Below are 21,787 nucleotides of genomic sequence, written 5' to 3'. Positions count from 1 at the left end.
AAATAATAGTCAAATAGTCAAATTATTTAAAATCATGTTAAGACTGGTTTTTAAAAGTTCTGATAAACTGGTATGTTTAAACTCACACTCTACATAAGAAGCAAGATTTCTACTGTATTTCTAATAGTTGTCTATAAATTTTGATAACTAAATTTCAGCACAATTTGCTCAAACTAGTTTAAATCTAACAGGCCACACCACTGTACACACGTGCAGACTTTAAGGTGATGCAGACATTGCATAGATGGACTGCTGCATATCATAAAAACAAACAAACTTCCCCCAAAATACCCCTCCATTTCTTGTTGGTTTTTGGCAGCAAACAGCTCTCTTTACTATACTGCATCACTTTTGCTTAAAGGCTGTTTGCAAGCTCAGATTCAGATGCACAGCATTATTGAAAGCAAAGGCAAAACATAGGGTTACAAAATTGCACATTAGAGATGCCCACAGTCAGAGACTACTTTGGAGTACTAATTTTGCATTGCAAGTCAACATTCTGCATGTCTGTGTAAAATGTGCACTAAGATGTATAGTGATTACCTTTATATTTTTTAAAAATCTTTCCATATTACTAGTCAAGCCAGAGCAGGTTATTCTGTAACATTTTCTATTTCAAGCGAAGGGTATCTGTCAATTCTGGATTGAACAGACAGAAAATCCTATCTGAGGTGGCTAGAACATGGTCCGCCTTCCACAGACATTCTGTGGTGTTATATTGGTAGGGAAACAAGACTTAGTTTATGTATAATAGTGATTCCCATAAAGAGATTGGAAAATGTTCCCACTGCACCAACATCTTATGCTCAGGAACAGATCCCAGTGAATTGTATAACCAATGTCTTAAACATTTTATTATCTTTTAGCCATATAAGAATTCCTATCTTTCTAAAGATGAAAATGGAACATGGACTAAGTATTTCCTATTGCATACTTTCTTTTTGTAAGATGCTTCACTGGTAGATTTTAATGCACATGGAAAGGAACAATCATCTTGCTTGATCAAAGTAATGACATTTATCTGTACAAGGCACTTGGGATTTAATCCTGTGAAACTTTAAAAAAATCCTTTACCATTGAAGACTATCCTTGCATGCCATATCATAGTCTGGGGTGGTTGCTCATTATATCCTGAAGCTGGTATGTAATTCTTGGGATGCTGACCCATGTAATCTTCTACAGTAAAAGCATCTATTCTGTTGAGATGTTTCACACTCAAATATTTGCAATGCTCACTACAATGGAACCCTGATTATGGTATTCCGAGTCAAAGTGCACCTAAGAATGATAAAAGCTCACCTTAACAACCATTATCCATTGATGAACAAGTTTATGGTGTTTTGAATTAAGAAAATACATGGGAAACACAAGTATTCATTTAATGTATACATTTAAGTATACATTTAATCTGGAACCTAGATATCACACTGCATACTCCATAATGAATCCACATTGCTTTAGGTGCTTAAGGTAATGCACCAGCTCATGTTTGTCTAGAGTATGAATAAGAATTATGCTTTCTCTGCAACTGAATGGGCTTCCTATTTTTTTCTGGGATAAACTCTACAGTCCACACCCTGTAGACTCTGGGGAAATCCTACTCCTTTATGATCTATTCCACTTACTATGGTTACCTGAGAAGGTCCTGCCTCACGTTCCTTCAAGAAAGGGATAGCTGACTGGCTATCACTCAGTAAATTCTGCTACCTCATTAAAACATGCACTTCAAAAGGCTTTTGCAAGTTTTGGTAGATTATAGTTTTGTGAAAGCACAAAGTGTTAGGAGTAAACCCTACTGAATACACTGGGATTTAGATTTATTTATTTATTTAAAATGTTTGCATTCCGCCCTTCAGTGTCTCAGGGTGGCGATAACATAAATAAGACACAGCATCACAATAATATATAAAATCAATGTTAAAAACAATACTCACATTTAAAATGCTGGGAAAAAGAAAAGGTTTTGGCCTGGTACTTAAATGAAAAAAGTGTCAGCGCCAGGCACACCTCTCTGGAAAGCCCATTCCACAGCCAGGGTACCACTGCAGAGAAGGCCCTCCTTCAGGTAGCCACTCTTCTGATCTTCTTGGCTCCTGAAGAAGGACCTCTGCTCAAGATCTTAAGAGGTCAGGCAGGAATAGGGAGGTGCACCTTCAAATATCCAGGTCCTAAGTTCCTGAGGATGACTTATAAAGCCCTAAACGGCTTAGGACTTGGATTTAATTTTAAGTAAACATGTACAGAATTGTGCTGTAAAGCCGTTTCAGAATTGCTTTGGCTGAAACAATTAAAAGATTTGGGAAATTGATATATGAAGAAATACAAAAAACCTTTAAAACTAAGTTTCCTGTGAGTCTTAAGAATATTCCTTTGACTATAATGCTGGAGACTTTTTCAAATAATATGTAAGAAGTATTTAACTATATGACAACTGAAGCAAGAATTAAAATTACCTCTAAATGAAAAATGCCAGAATCTCCAATAATTGAAGATTGCAAAAATAAGCTGGCAGAATAGCCAGTGATGGCAAAATTAACTAATTATGTAAATAGAAGATCGAATGAATAATTTAATAACAAATGGAAATTCTATTATACCCAGTTCAATTAACAGGATGTAAAAGGAAGCTCTTTAAAAAGTAGTTGATTTATAATTGATTTGAAGCAATTGGAAAATTTGTCAGTATATAGAATAATAACTTATATAGAGTAGTGAATGATAGAAAGATGGATATTTTTGTCTCTTTGAAAATTGTGGGTTTGAATGCATTGGTTATACTTGTTCAAAATCCCTTGGCAACTTTATTCTATTTTATTTTATTTTACTTTTTAAATATACTTCTTCTGTATGTTATTTATGTCAAGAATATAATAATATTAAAAACAAAAAAAAGAATTGCTTTGGCTGCATCTGCATCACTTCTATTTTTATTGCATTGCTTACTGCTTTTAAATTTGTTTAAATTTTTAATATGCAAAACTACAAAGAAAGGGGACACAGGTAAAATTATAATGTTCAGATCCCTCAGTTTCTTTAAACTTTGACTTAATCAGGTGTCTGCCTGTCTCTTTTATCAGATTACCAAAGTACTTTATCCAAAATACTAGACACTTAAGAATAATCATTTTACTAGTTGGCAATGGTTACCTGTTCTCAGAAAAACACCAAACTCCCCCCTTTTACTTCACTGAAAGGGGTTATGTAAGATCCAGGAGTCATCCAAGATCCATCATATGACCTTCCACCACTGAACGTCCACCCCAGTGCACATTTTAGTCATGCCTTGAGTATTATAATTACAGTTTCCCTTTTCATAATTTGATAATATAGTCAATGACTCTGGGCTCTAATGAAAGAATGAGCATACCAAAAGTTTCTAAAGGTTTCACCAAGGATTTGCAGGAACATTCACCCACACAGTTGTGATGAAGAGCAGAAAGAAAGAGAAAAAGGGTTTACATATTTTCCATATGAGAGTCATAGAAATCAAGTTTTTTTTTTTATTCCACCCCCCCTCGCCATCATTCTGACCCCTAGGGAATGGACATCAAAATGCACAGCACTCTCATGTGCTTTCAGAATGAATCAGTCTAAATAAATAAATAGATAGATAAATATTTCCATAAAAGACCACCAGAAGGCAACACATTTTCACATTATGAACCAATATAAGAATTGTGAATTACAGTACACTGAAAACCATACACACACCGTTGTTAAAGAAGAGCTTTAGTAAGAATTTAAAGCAACAGGTGCCCAAACAAACCAATATAGATATAAGCATATTATGTACCAGGATATCACAAGAAACTAGGGGTGTCATTACAAAACAGGTGAACTGATAAAGAGATTTAATGCTCCAACTGCTTATTCAGTAACATATGTAAGACAAAATTTCAAGGGCTGCAAAATAATGAAAATATAACTTGAGCATGGGGGTAAACTGAGTATCCGGTCCAGCTCTGGCATCTTCAGCAACTACCACAAATATTTCTGAATAGACCATCTGCATTTTGAAATAAAAAAGTAACTTGCCAGCTTATCAGTGCAAGTGACTAAGGTAGCAGTTTGTGTACAGCTGTCCCCCTCCACCCTTATGGAATGCAACCCTAGACTTCATTCCCATGTTGCATTACCAGCTGTATGTTGGCAAGTACAAAAATAGAGGTTAAATCTATACAAAGATGTGAAGGATGTTTATACAGAGTTATTAAATAAATTAAAATAAGCAATTGCTGCAGATTCAGCTTTCTGTTCCTGAATGGTCACAGTAACATTTCAGACTCCAATAGCTAAACAGGAAGTGTGGTGCATGGGATAGAGTGTTGGACTGGGATTCAGGAGGTCCCAGATCTAGTCCATGTTCAGAAATACTCTGAGTGGCTTCATGATTCTCACTGATTCTCAGCCTAACCTACCTTACATGGTTGTTGTGAGACTAAAATGGAGAGGAAAGGATCATGTAAGCTGCTCTGGGATTCTTGAAAAAAAAGGGCAGGATATAAATTTAACAATAGAATAGATACATAAATTCAAGTGACAGTTCTGAAGTTACTATTTCCTTTTTCAACTCTAGTCATACTGACTGCAACTATGTTCAAAATATTCAACTCAATAAATCTGGAATAAACGAAGGCAGGTAAAATGAGTGACTTAGCCCCAATTTATATGATAATTTGCCCAAATATCTGATGCCCTCCAGATATTTTGGACTACAACACCTGAGTTTCCTTGTCTTTGGCTATGCATGCTAAGGCTTCTGGGAATCATAGTCCAAAAGATCTGGAGGGCACTAGGTTAGGGAAGACTGATTCTAAATTACAATTTGATATCCTGGCATGTCAGCTAACTAATATATATATAGTCCCTTGAATTCAGTAACAGGAAATGGTTTAGTCAAAAGTGGCAGCAGAAGCTTTCACTGTCCTCCTCCTGCATGGGAAGAAAGAGGGATGTTCAGACAAGCTTGAAGCTCACTGCAGCATGGTTATTACCTAAATAATTATCATGTCTTATTTACTGATTGATTTATATCCAGCTTTTTTCTTAAACAAACCCAAAGCAACTTATATAATTTTCCTCCTCCTGTTCTCAAGCTTATCCTCACAACAACCCTGCGAGGTAGGTTGGGCCAAGAGTCTGTGACAGGCCCAAATTCACCCAGTTGGTTCCATGGCCACACAGGACTAGAACCAAGATTGACCTGAGTTGCAGATCTACACCTTTAACCATTATACTGCACTGGCTTTTTGATTTGATGATGATCTGAACTAGGCCACTGTGAGGCAAGAGGGAATATGTACCTTCTAATAAAATAAAAAGCATGTGTGGTTTTGGAGAAAACCTTGATAGAATCTCAAAGTAGCTTTGAAAATTTCCCATTATCCCTTTTGAACCACACATCCCTCCCCTCTACCTTTTTAAAAAGTACATTTAAAGGAAAAGACAGTCCATAGGTTTATTTCGAAACTTTCAAGATATACTGTAGACTAGTTTAAGACTTATAGGGTTTGTGTTCTCCGACTACAGAATCTAAGAGCAGATTTTTACAAGTGCAAGTGATACAGAAAGAAAGAGGATGACAGTATATGGTATTCAAACTAATAATGAAACATGTTTGTGAACAGGATGCTGGGTAATTCCTAGCTATATTATTGTATAGGTGGTATATTATTTCTATTAGAATTTTTAAGAAGTCCACAAAAATTACTGGCAAATGTTGAATGTGTGAATTTATAATGTAGACTTAATTCACATACAGTGGCAATGATTTTGCTCATATATTGTGGTAACCCATGTTTCATTGCCTTTTCCATGGTTTTGATGTCAGATGATTAAACAAGCTGTTTCTTTTCTCAATCTCTGGGTTGGTTTGCTGTCCTTCTCCCCTGTGCAATTCTTTCCTGTACCCCTAAAGCCTTCTGATGCTCTGAAGTACTGGTATGTATGTATGTATGTATATATGTATGTATTTATTTAAAATTTTTGCATCCCATCCCTTATGCAAGGCATCTCGGGATGGCTCACAATCAATAACCTCTCTGGGGAGCACATTCCATAATCTGGGCACCACCACAGAGAAGGCCCTACTCTCATAGATGTCCTTTTTACCTCCTTCAAGGAGGGTTCTCGGAGCAGGGCCTCCCTCGCTGATCTTAAGGGGCATGAGGACATATAAGGAAGAAGTGTATGGAATGCAGAGTGGGTGAGGTTTTTTACAACACCTTTAACCACCACTTCTAAAGCCTGGCAATATAACTCATGATCTCATGGTTCTGGGTTCATATGCAATGACAATGCATGTCTCACACTTGTCTGTGGTTAAGAAACCAAGAGGTTATTATGATGGCAGAGTTCATACATCACAGCAACCCAGAATGTAACAATCTAGGGATGAAATAAGCTATAGGCTAGTTACTTGAGAACCAAGTTTATGTGCTAAAGATTGCTGAAAAGTGGTCCTTGATTAACCTAAGCCTTTGTGAGGAAACATCACCCCACATCTGCCCTTTTTATGTTTATTAACCATTGGGAACCGAGCTGAATGGTTTGATTTGCTAATAGAAGACTGTAAATCAAAACCTGGAAATTAAGAGTTAAAGTGCATTACTGAACAAGTTTTACCATACTAATATATTGCTATTTGTAGTTGTACCCTCTTATTATCTCCAAAATAATTTGCACTAAAGGACAAGGCCATCAGCCAATTAAACAGCAACATAAATTAAATTTTAAAAAATAAAGAGGAAACACACCCGTATTTGCACAAGCCTGGTTAAGAGCTATGAATTGCTTGCCTCTTCCTCCTTGTACCTCTCATGCTTGCACATTCAGCACTATATCGTACTAACAGTGCTTAGGAGCAGTTTCAGCATGCTGGCACTCCTGCATAAAAGCCTCCCTCTGCAGAATTTATTTTAAAACAGCAAGAAAATAAAATTGTTTCAAATCTAAATAACCACATGTGCTTTGGCCAAATGCCAGCTCCTTGTTGCCAGTTCCTGATCAAACACCCAGCATCAGACAACAAATTAATTTCCATTTGAAAACTAAAATAAAATCACAACCATTATATTCTAAGCACTCTAACATAAAGCAAGGTACTACATAAAATGGAAATGCGCTCTATGGAATACGCTCCCCAGAGAGGTCCGCCTGGCGCTGTTTTTTGGCACCAGGTTAAGACCTTTTTAAGTGATCAACATTTTAATAAGTTTTAATATTGTATTTTTACCATTGTATTTTAACCGCAGCCAGAGTGGGTGGATAATTTATTTATGTTTGGTGATATTTGTATTTTACCTCTGTAAGCTGTCCTGAGGCTTTTGCAAAGGACGGCATATAAATATCCTAAATAAATAAATAAAATCTAAGGATTCCAGCAGGATATGCCTGGCTGTAAAAGAAGGCATGCTTTTTTTCCAGTTGCCACCACCACTACGACCAAGACAAAGATTCTCTGAAGACCGCACATGGCAGACATCTCTGCCCCCCTGCTGCACTATGAGCAAGGAAATTGGCATAAACCATGCAATTTACACAGGTGGAAAAGGGCTTAATAGGAAAGAAAGCACCTGCATTTTTTTTAGGAAGCTCATTTGCTGTTGCACCATTGGGAAGAAAAACTCGTTTCTTATTCTGTTGCTATTTGAAACTCTTTTTACATTCCCACTTCCCACATTTTCAGGTACTAAAATAAGTTATGAGAGCTTGCTGAAGTTTCAATGCCTATCTTCTTCCTTGTAATGTGTCAATACTAAACACTCACTGGTTTGAAAACACAGTGTAATGTAAATGACATCCTTATTCCTTTTTATTCCCTGGTAATAAAATTGCAATTCTAAGAGGAGGCAAACATGTAGCCCAGAGCTTCAGCTAGTTATGCCCTCAGGGTGCATGTTTTTCAACACAAAGATGTCTTTCAAGTGAGACAGAAAATATGTAACATGTGCCTTAAAACCCAGTAATCAGCACTGACTGAAGAACACACACTTCACAATTTGTGAATACATCTACATTCCATCTTCTGCTCAGAAGTTATTTAGGCTCAGAAGTTATTCTGAGACTTGCTACTCCAAGTATTTCAGTGATCTCATGGGCAATGGATCCCATGCTCTAGAAGAGTGTTGCAGGAGAAGAAAGCCAAACAGTCACTAGTTTGATTAGACCGGCAAATTTCTCTTTTTAAAGCAAGTAAAATTTAGAGTAACACATTAGGCTTAACACATCAAACCTGAAAAGAGTAACTACAATTGTCCAACAATCGTAAGAAATTGTTATTCTCCATCATGTTTTACAACCCTTATGTATGTTTTGAGAAGAGAAGAGAAACCTCTTACATTAACACAAATATTCTATTTTTCCAAAGCCTAAGTTTCCACAGCAACTATTTAAGTAAAAGGGGTAATAATCAGGCAGTCAATGAAACAAGACTGGGCTCAAAACTGATAGCAAGTCTATGTAAACAGAAGATGCTTCTGAACAAAGGAGAACACCCTGTCTACTTGGTTTTATTTACACACAAAGTACAGCCATCAAAATTTTATTATAGGTATGGTAGCAATCACACCTGAAGTTATGTTTCCATTACCTATTTAGATCTGCCTATTTGCTCAACTAGGGTTATACATCTTTTTATAGTATTATTTAATGACAAACTCTTATCCTCATTGTCACCATCACCGTGGATCATAGCTCAAGTATTTCACAACTAAACTGAGTCAATTGAGCTCACAAGATTACACAGAAATCCACTATCATTTTTAAAGAAGCCCTGAGTTTTGGAAGTGTTTATATGGGACATGTATTTGACAAAAGCATCTTATATGAAATGAGAGGCTCTAATTACTTTGCACAAACTTTACTACCATGGAAATAAATGTATGAGTCACGCCCAAGACTGTTTCAAACTGAAGTCCAGGAGGCATGTTCTCAGTGTCTGAGTATTAGAAATGTGTGTAAAACCTCCTTGTGAAATTATGTTTAAAAGCTATAAACATTCTAACAGTTTGTTCATATTTTGAAAGAGCAGTTAAGGTTTAATGGAAATGCTTTTAGATTCTCTCACTATAGTTCTGGATAAGTCAAATTGAAGAAAATTTCCTTGTTACTATGCTTTGTTACCCTTTCCTCATTGCTCATCTAAAGCCTCAATGAGCACTGCAATTTATTTTCTGTAATGGCCAGGTGCAATTTGCACCAGTCAACCTTGGCTGGCAAACTCGGCAGTAAAGTTCAACTACTGGACCTTTAAGACATAAGGAAGACTGAGCTGCACATGACATTGAGCTATATTTTTGAGGCAGCTGCATGGATAACACCCCTTCCACACCCTAGTGAGTAGCAGAATGCAGCAGGACTGAAAATCACACAGCTGCCTTTTGTGACATAGGAATGAAGGAGAACAATGACAGGAAACTAGTCCTGGTACTTAGGGCTGCATATAAGAGTTGACTGCTGGTGGCACATTCAATACAGGAATTTCTCGGTTAAAGGCATACAGTAGAAGTGCGAAGTGGAAGAAAGGAGAAAGAAGGAACAGAGGATATTAAAACATCTACTTCATATCACAAACTTTCCTTTGAATGGTTCACAAGCCTTTGGAGTTTGTTTATAGTAAGGCAACTATGCTAGGTCTACATATAATCCAATTCAGAATAACTATTATGGATGCGGCACTATGAACCCTAACATCTGGTCATAATACAGACTACTTCTTTTTTAAACCAAAAAAGGCCTGTTCCATGTTAACATTTTACATGTAAAAAAAAAACCACTTGCAGGTGAAAGAGAAAAGGGGCTACCTAAAAGTAACTGGCTATCAATATAGTTTCAGATAACTGACTGAAAGGTGCACTTTTAAAAAATATTAATTTAGTAATGGTAGGAATTCAGGCATCTCAAATGAGTGCTTAGGTAATGTCAGAAAATTATTTTGGGAAATAATTGATTGGCTCAATATGATCATAGAGGAGAAGTAATGTTTATTATTTTTTATCTCCATGGTTTCAGAAGGCCTAGGGTCAGCTTTTCAGGTACATGCATGAGTTCTAATACATTTATAGTGTTCAAAATTAAACAATATTCTTAGACACGGCACTAAAACATTGCCTCAGAAGTATCAAAATATGTAACACTTTATTCTTTTCTTTCCAAAATATCCTCTGATAAAGCAGAATCTGTTCAACTTTACAACTGTTCAGTGCCTTTGAATTAAACCATGTTATTTTAACATCTCAAATTAATGAGCCCAAGGACTTCCTTACAAGTTGAACTCACTTTCAAATTAAAGGAAACACATTTATTTGATGTCAGGAATTATTTTATTACCTGCAATACTGAGATCAAGCCAATGTTTGGACCAACTTCAATTTGTATTTCTAGTAAGAATAATTCTTTATACAGGCATGAACAACTTAAGGTCCAAAAGATTTGTAACGAAAGCATGTGCATTTAGAAAATTCACTTACTGGAATGTGTGTGGATCATTAAGGAACCCTGTTCAAGTACATCATTTTTTTTAAATTCTTTTTACTTTTACATAATGCTTGGAATATGTGCATGTACATATCTTTATGAGAAAAAGTGAGTGATCTGGTTGTGAGATCATATGGATCATATCTTATGCATGATTGGAAAGGTATTTCCACCTGCATGTCCCCTTTCCCCTTGGGCAAGAATCCTAGTACACCCATGCCTCTTTCTCTGTATTAGGCCTGTTGCTCTACTGCAAATTTAAAACAACCAGTCATGGCCTCCTGGATCTTTCCACCCCTCCCCACCCACTGTCTAGTCAAGAGGAAACATTGACCCCAAGAAGAGAATTTTGGAGGGCTGCAGACAATAAGCAGATAAGTCCCATTGTCTGTCTGAAATAAAACACACATAGGTATGACATCTCACATTTGCTCCCACAACATTTCCAACAGACTACCAACTTTTCCATGGAGTATACAGAGCTTCTTCCTATATTTTTTTTTAAAGTTGGAGTAACTGCACTAACATGGTACTATTACTTTCTCAAAATTCTAATTCCAGTGAATTACACTGGATGAGTCTGCCAAAGACACCAGTTGAGTCCCACCTCAGTTAAGAGCTATGTAAACATACATTACAAATTCATTTAGATGTCACATATCAAATCTCCCAAACTATGGCTGAGAATGAGTTCTGCACTTGTATGCTCTCTCCTGGAGAACTCAGTTTGATTCCTGACCACAGCACTTGTTTGCAATGCTCCAGCTTATGGTTTAGAGAATTCAAAACATGACCTCTGAATGCAGCCCACGAGGAAAACATGAAGACACATGAGTGGAGCCATTGAAAAAGTAAAAAAAAAGTAAAAAAAAAAGGAACAATAGGAAAATATGAGCATGCTCAATAGTTTGCTTTGGATCCTTTATTCTGACCACTAGAAGTACCCCTTCGCACACTTTTCATTGGGTCTGCTGAAGTCATTTCTGGTCTTTCAGAAATGGAGGGAGTGATGTTCTTTGAAATAGTATGTTCAAGACTTCTTGTATACCAGCTTAGAAAAGAGTGGATAAGATGAATCTACAGATGACAGCCACTGGTAAGTAAACTTCTCACCTCTACTAACCACGCTCTGGTTCACAGATGTGGACATGTAAATTCTGTAAAGCATCTGACAGGGTAGACTATTGATCAGACGACAAATTTGTCGGCTAGATTTAGACTCCCCCTTCTAAAAAATATTGATTCTAGACAAGATCTGTTTCTCCTAATGCAAGGTAGATCATTCATATCCTGTCTCTAAAGCTCCAGGTGTCCACACATGGGTATAAGATTTCAGTCAAGTATATATACTTATAAAGCCAAATGTATAAACCTAGACCATCTCCAGATTTTAGTTCAGTCCTAAGTGTGTTGGATTTTATATGAATGCAACATATTCAAACATTACAACCACACAGGCATGCCTTGAGTAGAGACTGAACCATGTGGGGCAGGATCTTTTCCCTAGTGCTTTACTTTTCTGATGTTTATTATTATGTTAACTAATATGTTCATTATTAGGAATGAATAGAAGCCAACTGCAAAAAACAGTTATGTCAACAGTTTTATTAACTTTGAGGGTTTTTTCCTTATATTAAAATAGCTGAAAGGAAGTACATGATATTCTATTTAAATATTCTAATTTATATATAACATTTAAATCACATTAAGTGTGCTTTAATTGCCTCCCCCCCGCAATATTTTAGGTACTTGGGGTATATTGGGACAAAAAAAATACATAGCTTATCATGTAGTTTACTATAAGTAAACAACTATGCTCTAAGTCATCCAAAATGTCCAGATGTAATCTGAAAATATTCTGATACGGATTATCCTATGCAAATTAACCTGCTTTGCATAGGAAATATTTCCAGTTCAATTTTTCCTTGAAAACCCACAGCACAGGCATGTTCTCTCCTCCGGATCATAAGATAGCGTAAGAATATCATCTGACCTGATTATCTAATAAAGCTTAGTACACCATCTATCCATTATGGGTTACACTCATGTTTACAAATGAACACGTATCACCCTGCACTTAGCCCCAGATGCTGAATGCAGTTTAACTGCTGTGAGGTATTCTTTCATATGCAAGAGATCTGATCCAACATGGGGATCATTGTTTAGAAACCTGTTTCTTCATGTTGTTTGTACTCAACTGAATGATTAAACTCTGTTCAAGAAAATATCTAAAATGCAACAGAACACAGAAAAAGCATCATTTATTTTAGGTAAAGGAGGAAAAAAATCAAGATAAATCTATCAGCTTACAATCCTTTGGGGGAAGTTTTTTTTTTTTTACAGCTACCATGTAAACTGCATATGCAGTTACCATGACTAAATCAGACAGGTGTCTGAACCAGATCCCTGTTCTGCATGTATATCCACTCCCTCCCCCACACAGAAACCCCTCACATCGCACCCTGTGTTTGTTCTATGATTGTAAGAGTAAACCACTGGGAAGGCAATTTATTTTACACAGAATAAATATTCTTAGAACATTATATCTACATTGCAGATAAGCATATTTCAGTTGTTATCTTCTGTACCAACCTTGTCTTTTATGGAATAGCTATAAATAGCTATCCAAATTATCAAAATTTATAAACAGTTTTACTGTTTCAATTGCATTTTTACACTGCTTAAGAGCTTGTAATTTTATAAAATATTTAATAAATTACAAAATATAAAGATAATTTCATATATTGTTAAATATATGTATAATTTTATATAATTTTAAAAAGTACTTCTGAAAATTCAAAGTGCATGATGCCCTTTTTAAAGGCACCCACAATTTAAACACAAGATTATATTGTTAAAAACAGAATATTTTGTACTATAGGTATTTTGCTTCTTACTTTTCTTACTTAATTCATAGTTAATGAATGAATTAAGGGGCAGACAATCTATATTGTTTCACTCTACCCTTTAAATGATCTCAAAATCAAGCTTACTTTTCCAAAAATACACACAAATATCAATTTAGCAAACAGAACACTGCATTTCTCTCACTACCTCACCAAATCAGCTTCAATTTGAATGCCAGCACCTTTCTGAAAAGTGTGTATACCCAGATACACACAAATAAATCCTTAAGAAGATATCTGTAGCAAAATCTATCTTATATGCATAAGTAAAACACTTAACATTTTGGAAATTATAAAATTCATTATTACTTAAATATAATTTGTAGAAATGTACATGTGATTTATGAAAGATGCCAAAAGGAGACAAACTGAAATAAATTTTAGAATATTCTTTGAAGATTTTATTTAAAATCACTGAATATCAATTATACGTACCAAAACAGACAAATGTGCAAAAAAGCATCAGCTATACTATAAATGATAGTATATCTAAAGCTGCCATGGGATAACATGCTGTACTCTGAAGCTTTTTAGAACATTAAATCATTAAGTATTGAGCAATTTAAAAACCTTCTTTATTATATCCAGATTATGAAAGGAGAAAAATGCACATGAAAATGTATGGTAGCACAGAGGACATTTTTGTCAATTTTTAAAAAAATGAAAACAAGTAAATCCATGACTGAAAGAAATTAAAACATTAACAACAATGTGAATGACTTACCATTCATATTGAAAGGTTAGTTTTTGGAAGCATATTGCTAGTAATACTTGTCCTGTGAATTAATTATTTAGTCTCTAGTGTAGCAGCATTGGCATCCTCACATACAGCTATTAGAACTGGAAGACAAACAAATCCAGGGAGCTTGCTTTCATCCAGGCAGTTTTCAGATAGTAAAGCTATCCAATAAAAATGCCAGTGGTGAATAGATCAATATTCAAATAGTGATGTTCATTAACTACTTGTTCCTGAGCCAGCATTACCTATAATCATCGACAGCATCGCAAAATGGCAGAGAGAGAAAAGAAAACGCCAGGATGTTTTAAGATGTTCCCAATTATATCAAGCACTGCTTGTTTCCATAGCAACCTTAGAGAAGAATTATCGGTCTGCTTGTACCCAACCACTAGTTTTTCCTAATGCTTTAATCTATTCACATGAAAAACATCACTATGTATTTCATACAAATGATTCTTCAGGACTTCATTTCTCCAGAGGCACACAACTCAGAATTTTCTACTGGAAGCTCTACAGTATCGTATCAAATGCTCAGAAAACACAACTTTTTCCATTATAACATTTACTGCCATGCTTACAAATAAAAGCTCAACCAAGCAAACTACTTGGTATCACTCACTCTACCCATACCTACCTGGCTACAGTAGTGCCATATTACTGACACAGGTCATTTTCAGAGAGTCAGGCAAGTAGCTCCAACATAAAAGCATGGTTTAAATGTATAGCCTGAATTATAACAGTTTGCTGTTTTCTTGAATAATCCTAACCTTATTTTCATGTTACAGTTAAAGAACTACAACAGAGAATTATTTCTCTAAGGATACCCATCAGGAAATGAGTTGATCTAAATCTAAACCTTTCTGTTAAGATAAACCCCTGACCTGGTGCAGACATAATATTAAGCCACTGATGTTACTTTTACCCTGATTAGGACAGTGTAAGTTTACCAAATGTATGGGCAGACACTAAAACACATACCTTAGTCACAACAGACCCATGGTATTCAGCACAATTAACCATGAATAAGAAAACAAACTATGGCTAAATCTGCCAGCCACAATAGGGTTTCCACATATTAGAATGCAATGCTTCTGTGATAAAGAGGACCATATATTGAACAGGAGTTTAATAAGTATTTTATTACAGTTCTGTTAACAAAGGTAAGCCATGTGAAGAACCTAATTCTCAAAAACTGTAAAACATAAATAATATTCTTTTATATCATTATAGCATCACAGAGGTATGCTTCTAAATTGTAGGCAGGAGTCTATGCAAACTGATTTTTAAAAATCTACATTGCTCTCATATCACACATTAAAATTAGAATTAATAGAGATAATATCACATCTCAAAAGCTGAATGTTAAGCCTGTCATAGAATAAGTAAAATGCAGTGTGAGGAAGTCAGTGCTGGGCAAAGAAACAGAATGATCTCCAGCCCTTCAGTTCACATTACTAGACCACAACTACTGACAACTCACAGATATGCAACTTCCTCTTTAAGAAGACATTTCACAAATAGGATATGTCAAAAAAAGGCATATACAACTTTACAATATATTTTTCATCATATGAGCTTACCTACTTTCAAATTGTTAGTCTCAATATTGTCTACAAGATTTGCCTTTTGAGGAGCACTTGGATATCTAAGGGGATTTTGAAGTATTTTAATACAATACTGCAAATCCTAACCATGTTTGGTACTCTTAATGTATTTATATTTTATGTTACCCACAAGATGAGAACCTCAGCAAACTTTCTAGGAAGAAAATCTCATTAGTCAATAAGAAGGTTCCTGGTAATAACATACAGTGCCTCAGCTAGCCAACCCTATGTGGCTTTGAAACTTATTAGAATATGTAAAATAAAAAAGAATACAGTATCAATAATAACTAAAACACTAGAAGGGGCCTCAATCATGGTACCTGCATTCAGTCTGGACCTGAAAACAATTATTACTGATCTCCAGTCTGCTAAGACAAGATAGCTAAGACAATTATTCCGAAATGGGCCATACAAAGCCATCTGCATAAAATTACTACCTGCACATAAAACCTGATCTTTTTAAGACACTGCATCATGTAACAAACTATGGGCACATCCAACACTGCTGCTCCATTTATGCCCTTGATATAAGGTGTAAAGGGCCTTTAGCACAATGGCAATAGTATTAGCTGGTGTAATAAAATTACATGGAAAACTCCCTGCACCAGTAAATACTATTGGCATTGTACCAGAGGTTGCCTACACTGGAGCACTGGATGGTGCCCTATGCATTTTATTTAATATTACAAGCAATCTGTCCACTTTTAAAACTGAAATTGTATTGAGTCAGAACACTCAAAATACATAGCTTCATATAGTAAAGTCTGGAATCAGTGGGTGTAGAATAAAATATCTAACAATTCTTCAGGTAACTGATACCTAGTTCTCAGAAGTGGAAAACATGAAATTATGTTGTTCTCAGCTGCTTAAGTACAGTGATGTGGACAATTTTAGTTTCTTCTGTTTTTGGAAAATAAATTATCATTCAATATGATTTTGAAGATAAGCATGTATCACATCAGTAACAATTCAGAAATTTATCTACATTAATCTTCTCAGTTGAACATTTTAAACCTGAACTACAGTTGGGGTTTCCTAGTATACATTAAAACTGTTCTTATAAAAACAGGTATGTTTATTACTTTCTGTTTATACTTGAACAGAACTATACACATTATTTGCTTATTGTGATCACAAAAGGGCTTCATAACAATCCATGTGCACAATTATTAATAATAAATTTCAAAAGAAACTATTCACTATACTTCACATATGATACTTTGTCAAACAAATTAGGCAAATATGCATAGATTAAAAGAGAGGAGATCTGTGATAAACTTGACAGAGACTGAGAATATCAAACTCTATTTTAACACAGAAATTTATTCACACTATACTAAAAAGCCATTTTCTTGATCATATTCCTAATACCTGACAGGTAAGAAAAAACCACCACCACCTTCTGTTGTCTCTTTCACTGCATTTTTGCATGTTTGTACTCCTACCATGAACTCTTAAAGACAGCAAACCTGAATAAATCTAATTACACTGAGTCTGCTGAAATACCAAGCAGAAGTAAAAGAGTTGGAAGCACCCAGGGCACTAAAAGCTAAGTACAAATGGAAATCCAGTGTTCTCCCTTGTGATTTTCAAAATAGATTTTCAGCTTAGATTTTGGAAAATTTACAATTTTTTTCCTTCTCATTTTACTGGTTTACTGAGAGTTGGCTTGGAAAATCATGTGCATTCTATTTGCTACATTACTTTTAACACTCCCCCAGCTGCCAGTGAAAGCATTACTGTGGCTGTACTTTTTTGCTGCCACCAGCTTAGGTAAAGGAAAAAGAAAGTGGGATGGTCAGTGTGGAGGGAGGAGAAGCCAAGATCTTTAGGATTCTCAAGTCTTTCCACTGTGCCAAGAGGACAATTAAATAGACGCGCACACACATGGAGGGAGGGAAAGCATTTTCATTTCTACCCTCTTCCTACCCTGCCTGGCTCCTGCTGGCAAGATAGACAGAAATTTTGGCTCTGAAGGTACTCTGTCTACTGATTAGCAATTCTGTAAGGATGTGTTCTTAGGTTCAAATCTTTTCAGCTAAGGAGCTAATTGCCAAAATTTAACTCTCAAAAAACTCTTAATCACATGGTTATTGTGAGACTAAAATGTCACTCTGTTTTCCATTGTAGAAGGATGACTTACAAATACAGTAAGACCCTCATATCTGCTCTTTCAGTTACTGTGGTTTCACTAAACCGCGGTTGACTGCAGTCAAAAAATTAAACAGAAAATTCCAGAAATACAGTAAAAATTCATAAATTGTGGGCCATTTTGAGTAATGTGATGAAATCTTGTGCTGTCCAGCCTGGGATGTTAATCACCCCTTTGTCTGGAGTATCCATGTTGTGTATGCTATGCAGCCGTTAGTCATTTAGCAGCTGCCTCAGTTATCAGATCAGCTCTCACAGTATCACAATGCTTGTGTTCAAGTAACCCTAATTTTGCTTAATCATGCATGTACAATATATAGTGTTCACTACTATCTGGACTTTCAGACATCTGCTGGGGGGCTTGGAACCTATGCCCCATGGATACTTTGCTATTATATAGCAAAATACGTTTAAAATAGTATAATTTAATAAATATTTGGTGTGTTCAACATTTTTTTGAAAATGAATACTCTTGTATTTGCAATGCTGCTTTTTATGAACTGGTGGCATCAATTTTGAAATGCCAGCAAAAATTAAAAACAAGGTCATATATAGTTTGTTACTTTATGAACTCAATCTAATGATTTAATGAATGCAACATAAGCGTATGCAAAAAAAAAAAAAACTTCATGTACAATGGAAAAGACTATCCACATCAGATACAACAAGAGGTACTGCACAAGTGTACATACTGGTCATCCTTTCTTGCACATCACACCACTCTTAATGTGCATGGAGCCCACACTGCAACAGGCTCTGCACGCATAGGCCTGCTTCAATATAGGGCCAACGCTGCTTGATCATAGTTAACGTCTATCACATTGTAAGTCTCTTACAAAGTTTAAGTGTAAGAACAAACAATAATGTATTTAAATCCACCATTACAGCTTCAAGAAACCAATTTTAAATAATGGAGAATCATAGATCAAAAATAAACAGAAATGCATGCAAGTTAATAAACTAACACAAGACAGCTAACAGCTGGTAGTATGTACTCTTTAAGTGGTTTACAAACAAAACTACATACAGCCTTGGATCAACCTGCTAATTATTTAACTCATCAATTTAGCTGTCAATATTTTTCTATATTTATTGTACAATAATCTATATCTTGCAATTGCAAACCAAGTAACTTCTACATACTTACTTGATCTGTCCCACAGTGCAACAAATTCAGATAAACAAGGAGATTCATTTTCCAGAGCTACTTTCAGTTCATTTGCAGAACCCTTGGAATGCCTGTGAAAAAGTCTATTGGCAAACCCTTCTAGTCTCTGCAAAGCATTAGCAGTGCCTGAGCTTGAGCTACCCTGCAGCTCTTTCTGAGCTGCCATTGATCTACATTTAAGGTGCACGTTAAACACAAGAAAACAATTCTGAACTTAAGAGCATAACACAGAAGTCAAGTGCTAGGCATGTGTCAGACTTCCTGTATGCAGTTTGCTCAAGCCACAACTGCTGTTCTGCTTCCTGTTAATATAAAACCAAACTTCAAGAGCTATTCTCAGCAAAATCCTCTTGATATCAGCTCAGTGTGGGGACTAGAAAAAAAATAAAACTGCCCTGTTTGCATATTAATTCTTCCTATCTTCCAAAATAAACTGCATTGCAATGAGAATAGGCACAAGCTTGTTCAAGGCAAAAGGGGAACTAGCAGCTAGGTCATGCAAACAATCATGCATGTATGTGTTCACATTTATTCCACATTTAAGAGTCAGAAGTTAGGTATTAATTATTATACATTATTACTTTAATAACAATGGACAGCTTTTCAAAAGTGTATTTACATATTGCAAGACATGTTCACACAGTGAGCAGTCAAGACACACAGGCCTTTGCAGGAGTTCTTCTCAAATGAAATTCATACTCCTTCTACTAAGATATGGAGGTAACTGAAGGTCAGTACTCTGACTCATTGGTTACATTTATCCTTTGCTATTACAAGAAAATTAAACAGAGAGATCCTAGTACAATGTAGGCTTTGTATATGGAGTGTGTGTGTGTGTGTGTGTGTGTGTGTGTGTGTGAAATGTACAGAAACTACTTTGTAGAAGTTTAGTTAACTTTTGCTTCACAAATTGAAGTAAAATGTTTCCTAAGCCACAAGTATTCAATGTTATTTATTTTAATTGGTACATTTATTTTTCTAGACCCTTGGCATCAGTATAAAGGTATTGAAAATGTTCGGATAATGAGTATTTTATGAGATAGTAAGAGCAATCAAGAACAGAGTAGCAACCCACACATTTAACAGACAATTTATTGATTTGCTTAATTAATTATTGATTTTAAGCTGCTGTGGCATATAAATAAACTAAGTACATTTAAAGTTTAAAATTCCCTCCCATGTCTTTCTCATATACAACTGCACCATTGAGGATGGGAGTGGAGGGAAAAAGCAGGTTGCTTACCTGTAACTTATGTTCTTCGAGTGGCCATCTGTGCAGTCATACATATGGGTGCTGCGCCTGCGCAGTGCCTTTGGCCGGAAGATTGCAAGCTAACAGTTTTTGGTGGGAAAGCTCCGCTCCCCCTCCCCTATGGCCTATAAAGAGCAGAGCGTCCGCCATTTTGTTCAGTCTTTGATGACCGAACGTGCGCCCCAACGTGTGATGGACTCCCAAATGGGGAGTCGGCTTCAAAACCGAGCCCCAGATGAGAGGGGGGTGGGTATTGGTGGAGCGTGAGGAATGGTTCGCCAGTCCCGTCAACGTTGCCTCCGATCGTTGAAACGACGGTGGCCTTGTTGGAAGCGTTGTTGGGGCTGAGGACGGCGGTGCTGCTGTTGCTGGCGGTGTTGTGGCTGCTGCCTCGGTTGATATGATTGCCTGTAGAATGGACGATTCCAGGACCACTTACGTCTGGCGTGGGACTGTATCTCCATCCTGCGTGCCATCATCCTTGATTCATGCAGCTTCTTGAGCTTGTGGTCGGTGCGAGAATGGAAAAGCCCTGTTCCATCAAAAGGCATTCCCTCGATCCGGCACTTGGTTTCTTCTGGAAAATTACAGTTCCGAAGCCATGCATGCCTTTGGAGAGAAATGGCACCGACCAAGGCCCATGAGTCAGTATCCACGTGGTGCCTCACCGTGGATAACTGCTGCACCGCGGCCTGCATGGCTTCCTTAATCAGGACCTTCGCGAGGTCACCTTGGTGGTCCGGGAGGGTGGAGGCGACATTGTGCAGGCGCTGCATAATAAAGTATTGATACCTCGCCAACGTTGCCTCGTAATTTGATATACGGAGCCCCAGGCCTGAAGCAGCGTAGACTTGCCTAGCCAGGGAGTCTATTTTTCGGCCATCTTTATCTCTCGGTGCCGTGTGCCCTCTCGCCTCTCTGCCCTGCAAGGATTCGACGACCACAGAGTTCAGTTTGGGATGTCGGAGGAGGAAGGGGATGTCCTCCTCCTGAACCCTGTACATCGACTCATATCTCCTGGATGTCGGCTGAGGATGTGATGGCAAGTCCCAGGGCTGCGTCATTGCCTGCCACAAGGTGGTTATGAGCGGCAGGACAATGGATGTCGATTGCTCCCCGCGGACGACATCGTAGAACTTGTCCGTCGTTGGTCCCGGGCGCTGGGCAGCATCGATGTCCAGGGACTGGACAAGTCTAGACATCAGCTCCGCGAAGGAGATGTGGGACTCATCAGGCAACGCAGGACCCTGGGATGTCACAGCGACATCCGGAGAGGTTGAGATGACCTCCGAGTTGGCTGAATCGGCACCGTAGTAGGGTGGGGCCGAAGATGATGACTCCGCCGGAGAGAAGGAGCAGCTGCTTCCACCCTGTGGGGATCGAGGTGACACCCACCTCGGATCCAATGAGCGCGGTTGGTCACGGGATGGAGGAGAGGATTGTGCCCTGGGAGCAGGGTAGTACCCTACGGAGAGCAGATCACCCCAAGTA

General features: G+C 37.0%; 1 protein-coding gene across 3 annotated transcripts in view; it reads right to left on the bottom strand.

The window, feature by feature from the left end:
* Positions 1-21,787, bottom strand: part of PRKACB (protein kinase cAMP-activated catalytic subunit beta) — an 81,071-nt gene that overhangs the window by 22,903 nt on the left and 36,381 nt on the right. The window contains exon 2 of one of the 3 annotated variants that reach the window (XM_044432622.1): positions 3,368-3,376. The exons of 1 other annotated variant lie outside the window; for it this stretch is intronic. In XM_044432622.1, the coding sequence (XP_044288557.1) occupies positions 3,368-3,376 (9 nt within the window). Of the gene's footprint in view, positions 1-3,367; positions 3,377-19,023; positions 19,684-21,787 lie in introns of those variants that run through there. One more of the 3 variants, XM_044432621.1, reaches the window with a different exon arrangement.

This window comes from Varanus komodoensis, unplaced genomic scaffold, assembly GCF_004798865.1.
Source record: "Varanus komodoensis strain SLA01 unplaced genomic scaffold, ASM479886v1 scaffold24, whole genome shotgun sequence".
In the NCBI taxonomy this organism is placed as follows: Eukaryota; Metazoa; Chordata; class Lepidosauria; order Squamata; family Varanidae; genus Varanus; species Varanus komodoensis.
The sequence above is the reverse complement of the archived record's forward strand: the minus strand, read 5'-3'. Positions and strand labels throughout refer to the sequence as shown.